The 18,726-nt window shown below is 34.2% G+C and overlaps 1 protein-coding gene across 12 annotated transcripts in view; it reads right to left on the reverse strand.

The window, feature by feature from the left end:
- Positions 1-18,726, reverse strand: part of LOC138327810 (protocadherin Fat 1-like) — a 133,276-nt gene that overhangs the window by 52,262 nt on the left and 62,288 nt on the right. For all 12 annotated transcript variants that reach the window (XR_011209102.1, XR_011209101.1, XR_011209103.1 and 9 more), the window contains exon 4: positions 16,011-16,072. Coding sequence is in view for 5 of the 12 variants with exons in the window: in XM_069274200.1 (XP_069130301.1) it covers positions 16,011-16,072 (62 nt within the window). In the remaining 7 variants the exon portion in view is untranslated. The remainder of the gene's footprint in view (positions 1-16,010; positions 16,073-18,726) is intronic.

Consider the following 18,726-nt stretch of genomic DNA (forward strand, 5'->3'; position numbering starts at 1 on the left):
CGGTTACTATCTTGAAAACTGCCATATATGACGTCAAAGAAATTATTTCGACATAATGTCGGAATCGTAATGCATCTCTTCAAACTTAACAATGACGTGGAGTATGATCATTAGAATATCATGGAAAATGCTGTTTAAGACTGCTTTTCATCCACAAGATGACAATTAACGAAATTCTTGTCGTGTTTTACGCTGCAATAGTTTACCAGAGGCAATAGCATGCAGCCTGTAATTAACTATTGCAATGTCATGCCTGAGAATGACACTTTAAATTGTCATTAAAACTTACATAGAAGACAATTATAGGATATCTGTACGATGTGTGTGGAATGTTACTCCACAGTTGATACTGAGAGTTAGGTAACAAAACTTTTCTGACTTAGTAATTGTAGCCATTGGAATTCTGAAAGCAAGTGTGTTCAATCCCATGTGGAGGTCAATACTTCTGGTATAAATCACAAATAGTTAAAATATTTTTTATTTGAAGTGTGAACCTGCAGCTTTACCCTGGAAATGATTGTAAGATGTAAATACCATCTCAAGTATTTTGAACAGCCTGTTTGATTAGACAGGACATATATGAATATCACTGGTCCTATCCCCCCTTCCCCCCAAATAAAACCAACATTTTATGGCAGAGGCATAGAAAAGAATACTTTGCAGTAGTTTAAGTGATACATGATTGACAACACAATATAACATGGTTACTTTTACTTCCTTCTCTCAGGTAACCTGATAAATGTGTAATTAGCGTCCAGATGTATATAGGTAATTAGTATGTATAATGACATGTATTTATGTCCACGGTATCTAGTCGTGTCTGTATAATTACATGTGTACACTAACATTAATCAGTAAGTGTGTAGCAGCCGATCAGGGCAGTAATTGGTCTATTAAGTCTGTGGTACTGATGTTGGTATCATACTCCATTGTCATTATACTCCCACTATTATGGAGACTCAGAGCAGTTGATATAGAACTAGAACAATACCACCACTTTCATTATAATAGGGCATTTACATTGTACTGAGAGTATATATAAAATCTCTTTTGTCCTTCACAATAAAAAATTCACCTGCCATAATGAATTTGCATGTCTGGACATTTGTTGATCAAAATCAACAGCATCCGTGTATTTTTATAGGTTTCAGACATGCGATCGGCTGTCGTACTAAATTTTCTATGGCAGGGAAGTGAAAGCTAATATGGTCTGAATTTCTAATTATCTCATTCATTTATTTCCATGAATACCCAACTACGGACGGTCTTTAAATGAATATGTAATGAAGATTTGGAGATAAAATAAAACAGAATACACAAGCAACAGTTAACGCCTGGCAAATATTTTTTCGCTCCATGTATGAGTTTCAAACCTGTAACCTTAAGGTGTACTCTGGTTATAGTGGTATAATGTCAGGACACCTTAACAACATGGCCACCTCAAGTCTAGAAAAATCAATTAAATACTCTCAACGTCATGCTCTCTGTTCTACAGAAACCATATACATATACCTTTAAAACTCCATTGAAATCAAAAATGACAACTTCAACCAAACCTGGCAGTGGTATTTTGTTCCCTCATCGTGACAAGTATTTAAGTTACATGGCCGTATATAGGAGCCGAAGTCGTACACAGAATGTCAAACTCTACACAACAGCCTTGGAAAAGCTCTAATCAAGTCAAATAATGAAGAAATCTGAAATGTCAAAATAGTGAAATTGTGTCTGTGATCCCGACTATAAAACAACTATTATCATCCTGAACGATATTGTAAGCAAGTCTCACCCCGATCATAAACCACGCTGTGACACAAAATATCAAAACACAAATTAAAAAGACGGAAATCTGATATCCATATTCAGAGTGCTTTTTTTTCACTCCTCTTAAACTATCCAGTACAATACGATTGTGTCATACTGGGTCAATGACACTGTATGATCGGGTTGGGATTGATTGTAGGGTGAAATAATGCCACTATTATTGTAAACATTAGGCTTGGTCCAGTCTTATAGGATAAAACATTGTCTCAAGTAGCGTCTCCACCTGTCAGAAGTGTAGGTTAGGTGTTGGTGACACAGGCCTGTGCCAGGGAGACCTTCTAACAACCCCCTCTTCTCCTTACTGAAGTCTGTTGTCTCCAAAAGTCCTTAAAATCTCCACCAATACAGACAATCAAATTAAACATTTCTACATATAAACCTGGTCAAATCCACATCCACTTGAATAAAACAATCTTATGTATAAATGTATACCTAACAAATCAATAACTTGTTAATAAAGCTGACATCTATGTACCATATATAACTCAATAAAGGAAGTTCGCAACAAATGTCATCATGCAGCCATTACCCCAATGCAGTATTTCTCCTAAAATGGCACCCTTCCTTTCCAATGTTATCAGAACCCCTTGACATAAAAAATTCAGCTATTACGGAGAGCAAATTAACGTCTTAGAAATGTTAACTTCTTTGCAAATCAAAGGTTTTGAAAAGTAAACCCGTACAGGGACAGGGATTCCATTTGTGGACAGTGAGACAGTTGCCATAAAATACAGTAACACACAGACAGAAGTTAGAAAGTAAAACTTACACCCAACATTTATTGTTAACAGAGAAAACCTTGCTGATTTTATCAATATAGGGGTATATTCCCCTGGTAGTATTTACAGCATATATATAAAGGGGGAGATATCAGTTAGAACAAAGCCAACTCCACTCAATAAACGAATGAAAGACTCTACACAAAGGCAGCCCATTGTAACACATGATAACTAACACTAGTTTATGGCCATATTTGACAGAAGTAATATTTCTCCTACACCAATACCCTTCATATATTGCAGTAATTTTATTCTCGTGTAGACCAAACAAGTTATTTATTCATCAGATTTAAATCATGTCGTGCCTATTAATATTTCTACAATGTATAGCTAGGTCATATTCTGGGTGGGTTTTCATAATATACCGACATACTAAATCATGTATTATAACTATAGCAGTTAATTTTACAGCACAATACACGGAAAAACTGGGCGGTGAATTAATTAACCCAACACAAGGCATTATCATAACGATACAGTACGTGTTAATTTTAATGCACAATGATCTATTCTAAGGGCGAGACACCCCACAAATATGACACTGGCAACACGAACCATCAGCTGAAATGTGCGATGATGATGACTTTATGACAAAAATAAACAATGTCTGGTTTAGATAATTCAGCGTTCACATTAAATGATGACATTTGAAATATATTATCACAATGATAGCCCTTCTCTCTCCCTTAAAACCGGATGCTGTCTGATTCAACTAAAACCAAACCCCAACGATTCATTTAACTTTTGTGCCAATATTCTCTGCTGAAATTCAAGGACAAATTTTGACCTTGAAATATAATTACAGAGCAATTTATTGAAACTGCATGCATTTCCTGTTATAAGAGGTAAACATGCATGTTTCACGATATGCCTCTGTGTGTTACCCGTGACCTTGGATTCCCCAATCTCTGTGACAGTGACTATCTCACCCTTACAGATCCTGTTAATCACCACAAGGATACTAGCCACCTTGCGCACACATATGCATCTCATCTTAGCACTTGTGTTTTGCTGAGAATTCCAAGCAGTAATTTGCCCATTTTTTGAAATTCCATGTTGAAGACTGGATTGGATATAATTATGCAGTGTTTACATGCATGCGAACCTCTTTCTGTTTAATAGGGGTAGGGGCTAGAAATAATTTTTACGTAAAAATAGAAGATAACTCTTCCAACTTAAATTTTGATGTGATCATGTAATAATATATTAAAAGCCTCTCTACCAACAAAACTGAATCCCATGACCTGACAAGTTAGTATCTTGTGAATTAGAAGGTCACTAACAGAATTATCCTTAATATGATTTGCTCCAGAATTGTTCATTTGTTGAAACATCTTAAGATCTTTAACTTTAGTGTAGTGAATTTTCAGTCATATGTTAGTATAATTGATTCCAGAAATATTTATTTTCATACCAAATCTGGCTTTCTGATTGGCCAATATTTTTTTTGCATACCACTATGAAAAAAAAAATCCGAGAATGGCGCGAAACCCCGACGTTAACGTGACGTCACAATAGAGACATTGACGTTGCGTATTGATTCGGAAAAAAGAATCCCTTGAAAAAACACTATAATGTTACATTTAAACATACTTCATTTTATCAAATAGAGTATAAAATTAATTATAAGTATTGATGTCACTATTTTTTAATTTTATCGGGGTATGAAAAAAAAATTGTTTGCAAACTTTTGTGAGAATCCGCTACGCGGATTCACACAGTTTGCAAACAATTTTTTTTTCATACCCCGATAAAATTAAAAAATAGTGAATTTTCAGTCATATGTTAGTATAATTGATTCCAGAAATATTTATTTTAGCACGAAATCGTGAAGTGATAAACTCGACAATAAGTCTGGTGCAGGAAACTTTCGTGATACTGAAAATGCAAATAATCACCATTATCACATCATATACTTGAGAATAGCTTGAATCGTGTACATTTTCCTCTAACGAGGGCAATAATTAATTACTGATGTCAGAGTCCCTGATAATACACCGCCCACCACTGTTTTATCAACTATTTTTTACGTCACATCTTTTAAAAAAGATTTCTTTATATAAATATTTATATATTAGACCATGCTTGCAATTTTTTTCAACTGTCCCTGACATAATTCTGTGACAGGTAGCTAACACAGACATAAATTATAACCATGGAAATTTTGCTTTTAATACCGTATTGGGATTGTATGCAGTTTGGTCAGATCAGTAAGATACTAAAAACTTCTGTTTAATATATTTAAGTTGGTTTCACATTATATTCTGTCGAATTGAAAGCCAAGATGTCCATAAAATTTAAGAAAATTCACTGAAAATTGTTACAAAACCATTATGATAACTTGGTGATGATTCATTATTCAGTCTTCTGATTTTACCCTCCAAGGAAATCTCTGTAGCCCAAATCAATCGAAACAGAAGCTTACACAAATTATACAAATTCTGTAATAATTTCCTCAAAACCTGAATTAGCTAGGGTTCAGAAATGTCTCTTAGTCGACCTTGTGGAAGGTTCATCAATAGAACCTTCTGATGATGCCCTCCAAGGAAATCTCTCTCGCTCCAATCAATGAGGACTAGTTTACACAGAGTAACATTACAAACACAGTGTATCATTATACACAAGCTATCTTCATTTAACTTGTTTAACACATTCATGGTTTTAATGTTGTAATGATCAGATGAAGGTACTACAAAGTGTGGAACCAAGGGTGTCTGACAGGAGCGGTCTTTATACGGAAATCAATGAGACTTCCATGTGATACAGATACTGAAAGAAGAGCTCCAGCAATTTTGTATCGTCTCTGTTTAATACTTCGTGTAGAATAGCAATCATAATATTGTTCTGTAACAAGAGCACAGGAATAAAATGTTTTCAAAGTTCGTTTATTGGTGAATGGCGTTTTTGACTAAGTACACCATCAGAATTCACCGGGGTATAATGAAATTAATCATTTACCCATCTAGCAATGTTTGTCAAAGTCAGAAATCAATATTCCTCAATAAAAGACGCCCTGAATGTTGACCCAGGTATAGATTTTAAACAAGAGGCTGTAAATGTAGCTTTCCTAATGGTATTATGTCATATGACTGGCACCAGTGTTCACCAAATCAAATATCCTCCCTCTATATATACAGTACAGTCAGCACAAACACTTACACATAACAGGCAGCCACTTCTACAAACATCACTATGAATAACCAAAATGGTTTTTTACTTTTGCACAACTTTTACAAAATATTGAAATGAAATGAAGAATAAAGTAAAACTAAATATTATCTTTTCTATAGCATGACATGTGAACAACTGTAAGAAACATCTACTTGGCAGCAAAAGTGCTATAAAAGAATTTAAATACTCTATTAAAAAAAATTCTAAAATTATGGAATGAAATAAAGAAGGGGAGATAACTTGTCATCCCTTCGGAATATCTCCTACAATGTAAACAATAAGGGGAGATAACTTGTCATCCCTACGGAATATCTCCTACAATGTAAACAATAGGGGGAGATAACTTGTCATCCCTACGGAATATCTCCTATAATGTAAACAATTCTAAGGAACACCTACTTGAAAATAAAGGTGCAGTAAAAGTTTTGAACACATTATTCATTTTTTTTTTCAAAAATATTTAAAGCCTTTACACATTTATAAGAACTGTTTTCCATCACAATGAAAGTATGAAACACATTTGTTGTGTCTGGTGAGTGTTATTAATGTCCTGTAATGCTTGTTGAGGTGTTGTTTCTCTAAAAGGTGGACGGGTCATCATATGAGATATTTCTGAACATTAATATGATATTTTGACTCCACCCTGTTGAGGAATTATACACCATCACACAAAGAAATAAATATAACAAATAGAACGGAATATACAAATTCTATACCTATTTCAACTAGGTTTCTATATATTCTTTGTTGGCTATTTTTTCCAAATTTTTTAACATTTTATTTTCATAATTGACCTGACATCAAGCAGTATACAAATAAAATTTCTCCTAACAATTCAAACTTTGTACTTTCATAATGTAATTTAGATTCCTGTTTCTATCTCCCTGTGCTCTTCTCCAGTTGTGTATGTAAATTATTAATTTCTCAAAGCATGCAAAAATCTGTTACTAGATTCAAATATACAGTTAGCCAGGTATGGGTGTTTTTGCATGTGTAGGAGCGATTACTAGAATCTGTCTGTATGAAGGATCAATACTACAGTGGATTCTCTGGGACCTTTCCTAGCCTGGACCATAATGGTATCCTGGTACTGTACAACCCATACTACCCTTCAACAGTATTCCCTTTCAAAAATGGACGCCATTTTTTTTGTGATTGGACGATATACACTTAGGCTGCTTTTAAATATGTCAAAACAAACAGCAATTTCTAAGGGCAATGGATACAACAATGATCAGATTTCATCTAACTTTCACTTTCAGCTAACCCTGTAAAAAAAAGTCTAACATCTGGGGCTGAAAACTTTGTCATAGCTTATATCCCTGTTTTACATAAATGTATTTCAATGAATTAATTCATGACAATGTTCTAGTTAAATAAAAGATATACGTAACATGAAATTTAGACAGTTGTGCTATATAAAGGATAAATATCATACATGTTATCATATTTACATAATCAAGAGTTCAAGTCAGGTCATTCAAGGATGTGCCAGGGAAAGGAGTTGAATTAAAAAGCTGGAGTACCAGAAGAAAAAGCACAGGCCTATAGTCAGTACCTCGCAACTCCCCCATGTGGATTTCGAACTAGCAACTCAGAGGTGGAGGGCTTGTGGTAACTGTGCTGCACTGCAGCCTTGCACTGTATATTTATATAAGATAACATATACACTAATCACATCTCTATAATAATATTTAGGATGATTTTATAGGTCAGGTATGTATGTGATATATGAATGGACAGCCATTGGTGTACCAGGTGTATATAATACATGTAATGAAGAGCAGTGAAATGGAAAGATAACTAATTTCAATGGACATGTCCTGCAGGCCAACACATGTCAAACACCAGGAAGATCCTGCATCTAACACACATCGTAAATCATAGAAAATCTCTGCAGTATGGTATCAATTAAACTCAACACCAAATTTATAATAGTTATATCTAGACCTATCAACAAAATACATGGGTCAGTTTATATTTTCATAAATACTTCCTTCAGACTTGTTATTATTGATTGGCTGGCCAATTCAACTTGCTCATCAAATCTGACATAACGTTAGGTAGCTTAATACACTGCACTTTTGAACATAGAGGAAAAGAGAAAAGAAAATTGTAGAAACATTTAGATGAAAATGAAATATTTTCCTTCTTTAGTTAGTAAACTGTATCTATCTTATCTTAACATTGGTGTAACTCGTTGATAAGGATAATGTCAAAATTTGGTAAACATGTGAGCTCAAAACCTTTTATCTCGTTTAAGCTGATGAAATTTCAATAAGACCACATGTGATGAGAAAGAAATAACAGTCAGAAAACTGCATCAATTCGGCATTAGACATCCATTTCAGCTGTTGGTATAAACGAATATTGCCTAGCACAGTTGTAATCCTTTAGGATTCAACCAACAAACCAGCTTCCCTATTTATCAGAAATGTTCATGCGGGGTTTTTACCATTTATAAAATATCAAGTAGGTGTACTTAGTTAGTAAAATCTTGCAAAATCTCTTGTTCTAGAGAAAATGAAATTCCAAATCTTCAGGAACTCTTATCAGTTCTTTTGCATCTTTGTGTTTTTCCAGAATCAACTCGTTAGAATCTTTCTCTACTCCTCTCACCTAACTGCGAATATTCTAGATCAAAGTTTAAAACAAATCTATCAATTTTGAATTCAAACAATTTAGGATTTTTCTCTTCGTGATAAAACGCCTTTCCACCTATGCATACCTCCTACTTGCAAACAAACGAAAGTTAAACAACTAAATGCTTTTGATTTTTCTTTCACAAATGGTTAAAAAATTGTGCCCCAGCCAAGTAAAGTTTCATATCAGATGCCTCCTGAGGTAAATGGATGACCCGATACAAAAGAGATTGCCACAATGACAATGTACCATACTTCAACAGTTACAGAGCCATCTCGACTTCATCAGGGGAGGTAATCCTCTGAGAAATGAATAATGCCAACAATTTATTTCACATTTGTCATCAAAACAATGCTTCCTTTCAATCGAGAAGCCGTGGATTCTGATTTGAAGTCTAGATAAGTTTGACGAAACAAATATCGCAACAGCTTCCCAACTTGTACAAATTGATTTGTTGAGTTTTTACACTAGAAACATAACCGTGTATGTTTCTAATGATTGATATATGGGAAATCTGAAACTCACTCCTGATTGTTTCTTCAATCAGACTTTCATGGAAGGTAAAAAAGGTCAATCTGACATGTTTAAGGTGAGCTATACACCCGACGCTGTGACTCAATACTATGATCAGGGTATGATACCATCGGCACTCTCCCGACAAACCTGGAGTACAAAGACCGAGCTGGTGAGATAATTTCATCGTAATAATCAAACCTCTTTATTACGGACTGACAAAGCACTTTTGTTAACCTCAGATTTCACTTTTACTTTCATTTAAAATTCCTGCATTTTTCTCTTAGGTGTTGACAGGACTCCTTTCATCAACAGCAATCGCCTTAAAAGATGTCATTTATTTTCTTCTTATTATGTTCTTACCAAATCATTACATGATATAATGTGAAATCAGCATGAAAACACATATATAAGCTCCTGGTACAGAAGTCACACGCCTTTAATCAAATTCTGAATGAGCAAAGAGCAATTAAGTAAATATTTTCAAATCTTTTTAGTTTGATTTCTGCATTCATTTAACTTTTTATAGCTTGTTAGGACATACTTTAATTCCAAACCAACAAGTGCAAATCGTTTTTACAATAAATTACATTATCCATACAGAGACGAAACCTTGAAAATTTTACCTGTGCTATAATATTACAGTCCTTAACAACTATACACCTGTCTGATGGTCAGCCAGGTAAGCACAGAGGTCAGTAACAAGGTCTAAGCAAGTGATACATCTCCCCTACCACATGCTATCAGCTCTCTCTGTTCCCATACAAATGGCTAATTTATTAAAAAAAATGTATTTGATCTGTAGTCGTTTATGAACCATAACTATAAATTGGCAGTGAAGCTGTCAATCTCGCGTCAGACCCGTCTGCCAGTCTTTAATCAGACTATAGCCCCTCACGGCCTGACAAGTGTCCAACCACCTCCACCTTAGGTATAGTAACCAAGAGCCTGCTTATTTACCCAACAAGATCAAACAGCCAGTCACATCACGATCTGTACGGCGATTATACTTTCATCTAGTGACTTCTATCAAATTTTAGTAAAATATATTTCTTAATACTTCAGCAGTAAATCAACAAAGATCCATAAAGACTATGTAGACACCAGAGAATGTTGATTATAATGTGTTTTGACAGGTAGGCACCAAAAAACGCTGATTGTGCAGGATAGACGTGATCATGATAACCTTTAGGTTACCCAATGGGTTAATAAAGTTGATATATGGTAAAAGTTATATAAGGTTATAGAAAATCAAGATTGACAGGATACACTCAAAGAAACTTTATATGATTTTTAAAGGTCATAAAATCCTATATTGGCATGGGTATAGATTGTCCAAGAGAAACTGAATCTTGTTAAGATTACTGGATTGAGGACATATGCAAAAAGATTGAATATTCTGAGCAGCAAATAAAAAGTTTGGCATTACCAAAGAAGTATTTCTGCTGTCATACATTCTATTTATCATATAATTGGCTATGTATTATGTCAAAATGATATGAATTGTAAAGATTAATGATGATATCTTTCAATCCATTTTCTTGCAGGAATTTTGAATATTTTCTAGATACATGCAATGTCTTAAACAAAATCTCACACTCATGTCAATGTAATGTGAGGTTTATGTAAAACTGTTAAAATAATGGAATATATGTTAACTGCATAAAGACTAACGTGACATATAGATAAATTCGTTATTGTAAAAACAGACTCTGAAAGATCGTTTCTATTGTTTATAATCCCTAACGATGTCAGTAACTCATAGCAAATAATGAATGGTGTTACAAGGACTGGAAGAAAAATCTGACAAAGCCAACATCAACAGAGACTCCATCGGGAACATTTTTATTGGCATGTGCTGTCATACCCAATCTGTGTTAAACCAACATATGTTTTGTTATAGGGGTCATGGCATCATGTCAGCACCCATTACTTCCTGTCATTGTTATGTGTTATTCCAGTATAGGTACAATGTGTTGGTGATGGCATGCTGACCAATCAGATACATGGTAACAAAACTCAAATAGTGGACCAACCAGGTTTGTGCTAACAAACTCAAATAGTGGACCAACCAGATTTGTGTTAACAAACTCAAATAGTGGACCAACCAGATTTGTTCTAACAAACTCAAATAGTGGACCAACCAGATTTATGCTAACAAACTCAAATAATAGACCAACATTTCAGTAAAACATGTTTATAACCAACACGTGCACGCTTTCCATGAATTCATGGTTATAACAGAGTAATTTTCATTTCCTGTTAATGTTTCTATAAGAGGCTTGTAATGTGTTTATAACAAAGCGAATTTGTTACTTAGAGGTTCGATATAACTGTGTTTTTACTGTAAATACATATTTAATGAAACATGAAATCATTGCCATGGATTCAAAATTTCATGTTTCCAGTTTTTTTCCAATGAATTTCCTTTTTCTCGACCGTTTTAACTAAATTGGATCCTATAATGCTCTGATGAAAGTTTGGTGTAATTTGTAAGTTTCACTAATAGCTGTAGTGACATTTAAAGGTAAAATGGAAGGTACAGGTGTGGATGAGATTTAAAACCAAATGACTACCACAAGATAGTGATTACCGGAGTTAGTATATCATTATAACCCAACACACTGCTTCACTTACATTGTACATCAAAGACAAAAGCATTACCAACTTCTAGATAGACATTTTACTTTTTATATAATATTTTGTTTCTCTAATTATCAGCTCCAACTAGTCTACTTTAAGCAAATCCTAAACCCCCAGAACCCCAAACCACCTGGGTGTTTTCTCCAACTGCTGCACTTTGTCGGTACAGATGCTTAGCTTCCTAAATGACAAACACAGACCTATGTTCACTGCCTGCCACGATTTAAAGCCCATTTTACTGGAACTGCATGATGTGTTTGAAGTCAACTTTGGCCCCCGATTTAATCTTCTGCCAAGCAACACTACATTCGCTAAAACACAATGCTATGTTGTACACATCTAAAGATAAAAACACCAAACGTTTCCCCGACACCTTACGGAATAGTGTTCAAAACAGAGGCTCTCTTAAAGCACAAAAATAAACACAAAGTCACTAAGCCAGAAAATGGTTTCTTTTTTATTGAAGTATTCAACCCACAGTTCAACTTTTTGAAGCGTTCGTCATAAGGGTAGATAATTATCTTTTTTCTGATTAGAAATCTTGTCATAAAAACAGATAACCATTTTTTCCTGATTGAAGAATTCTATTGCTGTTACAAATAGCGCCATTAACTTTGACCCTCCTAATAAAAAAAAACCAATTAACTTGTCAGACTTCAAACCAATACATACATATATAATCCTATCGCAGTTATACAGCTGAGGAAAAACTAGATTATGAGGAACGAGATGAGATCCAGACAAAGTCATGGTATATCAGTTAATAACAAAAAAACCATTTCAGAATATGAAATATTTAAAAAGTAGTCCACAGACCTAATAGGTTGGGACCCTGGATCAATATATAGACAGGAAAAGAAATTGAAGCAATTTTTACTCCCTTTTCTCCATTTTCAATTTCATTTCATTTCATCTCAATGGTTGTATTTGTTCCAATATTTATAATACTACCAAGCAGACTCTAAAGTAATATGTGGAATCAGAGGCAATTTCTTAAACATTCTTGAGGATAGTGCAAATAAAAAAAAAATTGGAAAATAAAACACTACAGGCTAACAACTTTCATTACTTTTCAATTAAAGATCTGGGTGGAGTAATAGCAAAAGGTGCACTATGATAAATTAATAACCAATTTTATTATAAACAACACGCTACATTAAAAATGCTATTTGTTTATACAGCGTTTTCTTAGCTTTGAAATTTTGAAGCCAGTTGACCTGACGGTTGTATTTGGGTATTAGTGCTCTACAGATAACCCAGCAGAGACATTATCTGACCTCTATCTGATACCTACAATACCTAAAACATGTTTCATTCTTACTTTATTTCTTATAAACACAGCATTTTAAAATAAACACTGCATTCCCCTTAGCTATCACTCTGCTATATTTGCTATGTCGATGAACTATCAATAAATTTGTAAGTCTGCACTATGTAACATAGAGTTATTTCTATGTGGCTATGGTAAAACTTCCAGGACATCCATTTTATATCTCCTACAATAAACTTACAAGTTTATGGCAGATTCCACCTGATCAAATTGTTCCTCTGGGATCCGCCATAAAAACTATGTTTCCTGTCGGAACTATTCCAAACTGCTGTTTTTACACATTAGGATTTTTTTTCAGAATCCTATCATCCATACCTATTTCTCGTTTCTATTTCCTTACCTACACAGTGTGATAAGGGACCCATCCTTGATTCTGATGAAATAAAGCAAACATGCCTTTTTCTCACCCTATCAGCAGTCTCAGAGATTATTTTGTCATTAGAAACCGATATTGATCACAGGGGTGAAAGGTTAGTCATTCAACCATCAAGTTAAGGCATGTGATTGGGAAACAAGCTTAAATTTTTCTGCTCATTGTATCTCATTATGTACCTTTCTATAGAATGGAGGTCACGCAATTGGTACAATTGACCTACAAAGTAGGTTAAATAACCTTAAACTATAAAACCTACATAACCAATTGGTAACCTTGACCTATATATGCAGTAAGTAGCCTTGACCTTTATATGCAGTGAGTAGCCTTGTCAGTCGGTAACTTCAACCTCTTCAATAGCAGGCATCGACTCAAAAGGTAGTAGACAACCTTGACCTCATGGTCAGGCCTTCTGCAACACTCTGAAAGGCAGTAGACAACATTGACCTTATATGGCCAATCAGGAAAATATTATGTATCTAACGCTTGATGACTGCTTACATCAAAAGCACACTCTGCATTGATCTCAGAGAGCTGGGATGTATCTAAAGGCTATTACACATATCCTGCTGTATCGATTGATTTCATAATGAAGAATCCGTAACACAGCTTCACAAATCACATTTATGTATAAATATATAACATCTGATACAACTTTTAATTTTTGGAACAAATTCCAAATTCTGCGTAAAATTCATGTTAACATCTGACATGTCAAAGATACGAAACATTACTTCAAGTGAGAGCGATTCAGCGTACAACCTTGTCTGCCTGGTAACATGCCCAATCCATCACCATGTCAGAGTTTCAGGGCCTTCATCAATGGAAGTGAATTTGTCACTGTAAGTAATTGAGTCTCGGAGCTAAGAGAGATGTTCCATGGAATGAATCGTTCTATTCGTGACGAGCCTGCACCTAAACCAATCGTACATGCATCACATGCAAACCACCGACAACTAATGGGTAATATGTAATCCAATAGGTTTGATTTGTATTCTGGTCCAAATGGCTTCAACTCCACAATCAAATGTTTATGGATTGTATAATTCAACACATTTTATCTGCAGTTTAATAAAACTACAATAATGAAGTGATGTAATCAACATTCTAGAAAAGGATGATTTACAAAATCACCGTTGTGGCAAAACATTAAAGTGTGAATCACTAAAGCGATTTTATATGATAATTAGCAGGGGAAGTTGCAATAGCTTTCAGTGCATTGTTTGTCACTTAAGAAATTGATTTTCTTTGTCATTCAATCATAAATAAAGTTCAGATATTTTTTCCAGCTTTGACAATGTGTATAATTATGCATCTGCCAGTAATTGAAATTGAGCTGCTTAAATGCATACATCTTTTATTTCTTTTTGTAAAGATCTAACGTTTTATTTTGAGGAACGCGTCAGGTGGATCTTATAACTTAACAACTCTGATGACCTATAATTACGTATAATCACCTGAAGGTCATCACAAAGTCAAGCCAGACGACCTTGGAATCTAAAATAGCACACCTTCATTCACTATCTTTGTCAGATCTCAACAAACTTGTGCATAAGTTAACATTTTTTTTACAACATGCCTTTAGCGTAAATGTTTTTCTTTATGTATATGTGAAGTAACGATGTTTGAATTTTTGCGCCGTGTGTCTGTTTTGAGCAGTTGGCATACAGGTCTGGCAGGAAGACATCTGCCTAGCTAGATCTCTCTGATACCTGGTCATGAGTACCAAAATACCAACAGACACAGACTCCTGCTGGTATAGTTAATCTTTTCCTCACCTATTGGTCCCCAGGGGTTGGCATGTAATTTGTAAATTACGTCACATGTTGAGATTAGAAGTGGAATCTTTAGGTGACCATACTGGTACAGACATTGGTGGATGTCTAGGAGCAGATGTGTACATGTACTCTGACAGGTTGTACCCATCAACAGTCATGGTATATCACTGACATGTCTAGGAACCAGGAAGAATCTGGCCAGGTTATCATATCTATAAACACCAAACACAACCCTACTTCCAATATACCTACATCATGTCCAACTGTCACGTACGCATCACTTTCTAGATCCCAACTTTTATTGAGGACGAGATCTTCATCAATATGGATAAAAACTTTCGGCGTTGCAGGATAAAAGTTCCTCAAAGCATCATTTCCATATTTGATGCATGTTGGAGAGCATGACATGTTTCCAGAAAATAACAGATACTATCTCGACATATAACTTACTAGAATGTTAGGTTTGATAGCATGCTGTCTATGTTTCTACTATACAAAGGTTTTTGGTTGACTGGGGTGGGTCTGACCTAAAAGTTGAAGGTTGATTTTGGAGCAGAGCTGCATTGATTTTCATTGGAAATCTAGTCTGGCTTACATCAGGATGATGTGGACTTAAGGAAAGCCTTGTATACCCAATAAGCTTGGTATTTCATCTGGTCTACAAAATGTAAAGACAATTAGAATGTCTAAGAATCTTCAGGTTATAATGCTAAGACAAAAAATAATTTCCATGAAAAATTGATATTTTTTTATTCTATTTATTAATTTCAATTTTTAAAAGGATAAAGGGATATGTATCATGAAAATGGGGAAAATATGAAGAAGAGAGAGAGAAGAGGAGAAAGGCATGGACACAAAGAAAAGGGAGAAAAAGAGAATAGGCCATAATTGATGATGCAAGACAAGAACAAAGGGAGATAAATATAGGTAAAGGGAGATAACTAAGGTATGAGACTCACCTCCAGTGTATGAGTTTCCTGTACCTCCCTGTCAAGTGTGTTCCCAGTGGTGGATATCACTCCTGTAAAATAAATAAAATGTAAATCATATTTACACATTGTTTTAGAAAAACTAACACATCATCAAGATCTAAATATCAGAAAGGGCACACATCATACTTTTAAAAATAACTTTTCTGAGGATGTTGAACAATGGCACAGATATGCCAAATAAAATTTGTTTTAATGTTGCTATCTGAAAATAGGTATTGCCAGTATTAAAGTATGATACTTTTTACTGAATCTGATCACTGCTTATATAAGAGAAAATTCAAGAAACATCAAGTGACAGTGATTCATACCAGTATTTCATTATCAATTCCCTATACAGTAAAAATTGATATTTCAAAATTCATTTTAACTACAAATTCAATCTATATGCAGACTGAGCCAGCTTTGGATTTTTTCACAGACACAATGTATACTGAGTAAAGCTTATTTAAATACACGACAGCCTTGAGACTAAATAACAATTTTATATCAAGTCAATTTTCTGATACATTCGAGTGTCTGATGGTTAGCATTAATATAAACTCTTGAATTTTTCATACGATCAGATAAATATGTAAAGCATCCTCATATTCCACTGAGCCTTACAGGAAATGCCTGGTAAATTAATTACTAAATACGTAGCTATAAAATATATAGTTGGTTTGACCTAAATTCCGCATTTTCAGCAAAAACAGAACATTAGATTTTTTCTTCAGCATTTGAACAGTTGGTAAATAAATGTATTCATCTATTAGAAGTTCCAGGCCCAATTTCTAATACTTCAGTGTAAGGAATGCATTTATAGATAAAATACCCCCTGGAAAGCATTTTCAGCATTCAAAAGACAAACTCATTTATCTATCTACCATAAAGCCCGAATGTCAAAAAAGATTTTTTAAAAGTTCAGGGAATTGTTAAGTAAATATTACTAAATTGCTTCACAGGGATCTAAAAATCTTAATTCACAGAGAGAACCTATAATGATGCACAGAAAACAAAAGTTTTCCTTAAATCTGATTGTTTTTTTTCTCTCTTGATTTATTTTCACGAGGTTAAATACACCTACAAAATATTATTCCAACACATGCTTGTGATAAATGACTTGACCCAGATAGGAGTTTATTTTTTCAAAGAAAAATCATTCTCATATGCAAACAAGAACAGAATTCCTCAATTCTACTTAAATTCATTTAATATTCCTGATTATATGCGTAAATAAAATAAATATAAGTTGCGCGTTCCCATAAAATTTCACATGGTATATTTTTTCAACTACATGTTTGACTGACATAACTGATAACACAAGTTTACCCTTTGTATGGCCAAACTTAAGAACAAAATACAGCATTAAATATTTTAGACTTTCTTTGATAGTACTGCTGCCATGTATTTATAGATCCATGTCGTTTACCAATATCTTGATGTGTTATTATATACTTTGATCCCAGGAGGCCAAACAATTTATTTTATTGCCTGCAATAATATCTTGTTATTCGTCTGTGTATACTCTAGTATCTAATTTTGAGATATGACACCCTTAAAATATCATCATGTTTGTTAAATAGCACCGGGAATGTTTGTCATCATCTTGTAATATTTGCAAAACATCAAATTAAACTGAAATATATTTAAAAGGAATTGATGGCCTTACATCATAATGTAGCTACAGATTTAGACAAGTTATTGTGTTTTGTCCCGATAGGACACACGCCAGCTGTCCAGACAGACACACCGGGGGTACAACCAAGCACAGAGGAGGTCCCCTACATAACTAGGTCGAAGTCGAAAATAATACGTCTCGTTCCAAAGTTTATGTAATATGTATACATTCATGGTTCATTGTTGATTCTCTGAGTTTTTTCTTCCCTAAAGTACTCAATTTGTTTGATACACATGCCCTGTATAAGTCAGCAATACAGATATTAAATGGAACACAAGAGGGCGATGTCAGCACCAATCGAACGCGTTGCATGACTTCTCTTGTTACAACACGGACACAAATCTATTACAATGCATCGTCATGAAGAAAATTGCTCAATTCTTGGTAATCCTCTTTCCATATCCATATTTCATTGTTACGTTAAAACATCTTTACCGCAGTTAAGTATTCATTACAGAAAATCCTGTTTTAAAATCTTCTAAAATTTATGAATGTTTTAAAAACTATTAGCGTTTAATTTTCAAGTACCAAGTTCCCGAAGATTATCTTAGTAGTCAATCATTCCTTATATGGACATAGTAGCAAATTGATTAGAATCTCCCTAGTGATATTGTAATAATGTTGGAAACCATACAAAATGTAAGATGGGAATTATTGTACGATAAAACGAACAACCAAAATATGCGAAACCTTATCATAGTAGCTATATATAATACTTGTAATCATGAAAAGCCGTACAAGGTGAGCTGAAAGTTTGTAGTTATGAAAACCTTATAAGAACAAATCATTGCTAAAATCATAGGTACAAGCACCTCATTCGACTAATTAAAGCCAAACAAGCTATCTCAATCTTATTTTTGAGATTGCTTTTTCTCCTTGATTTCAATTTGTCAATGAACTTTATGATGGATAAATGAGTGATTCCTCAAGTATTTGAATTATATGTCTATCGTCGTCAATGAAAAATACCCTACTGTTTCCCAAGGAGACGGCTTGAAGTAGATTCCAACCACTCCCAGCCATTAA

This window comes from Argopecten irradians, chromosome 7 (assembly GCF_041381155.1).
Source record: "Argopecten irradians isolate NY chromosome 7, Ai_NY, whole genome shotgun sequence".
Classification (NCBI taxonomy): Eukaryota; Metazoa; Mollusca; class Bivalvia; order Pectinida; family Pectinidae; genus Argopecten; species Argopecten irradians.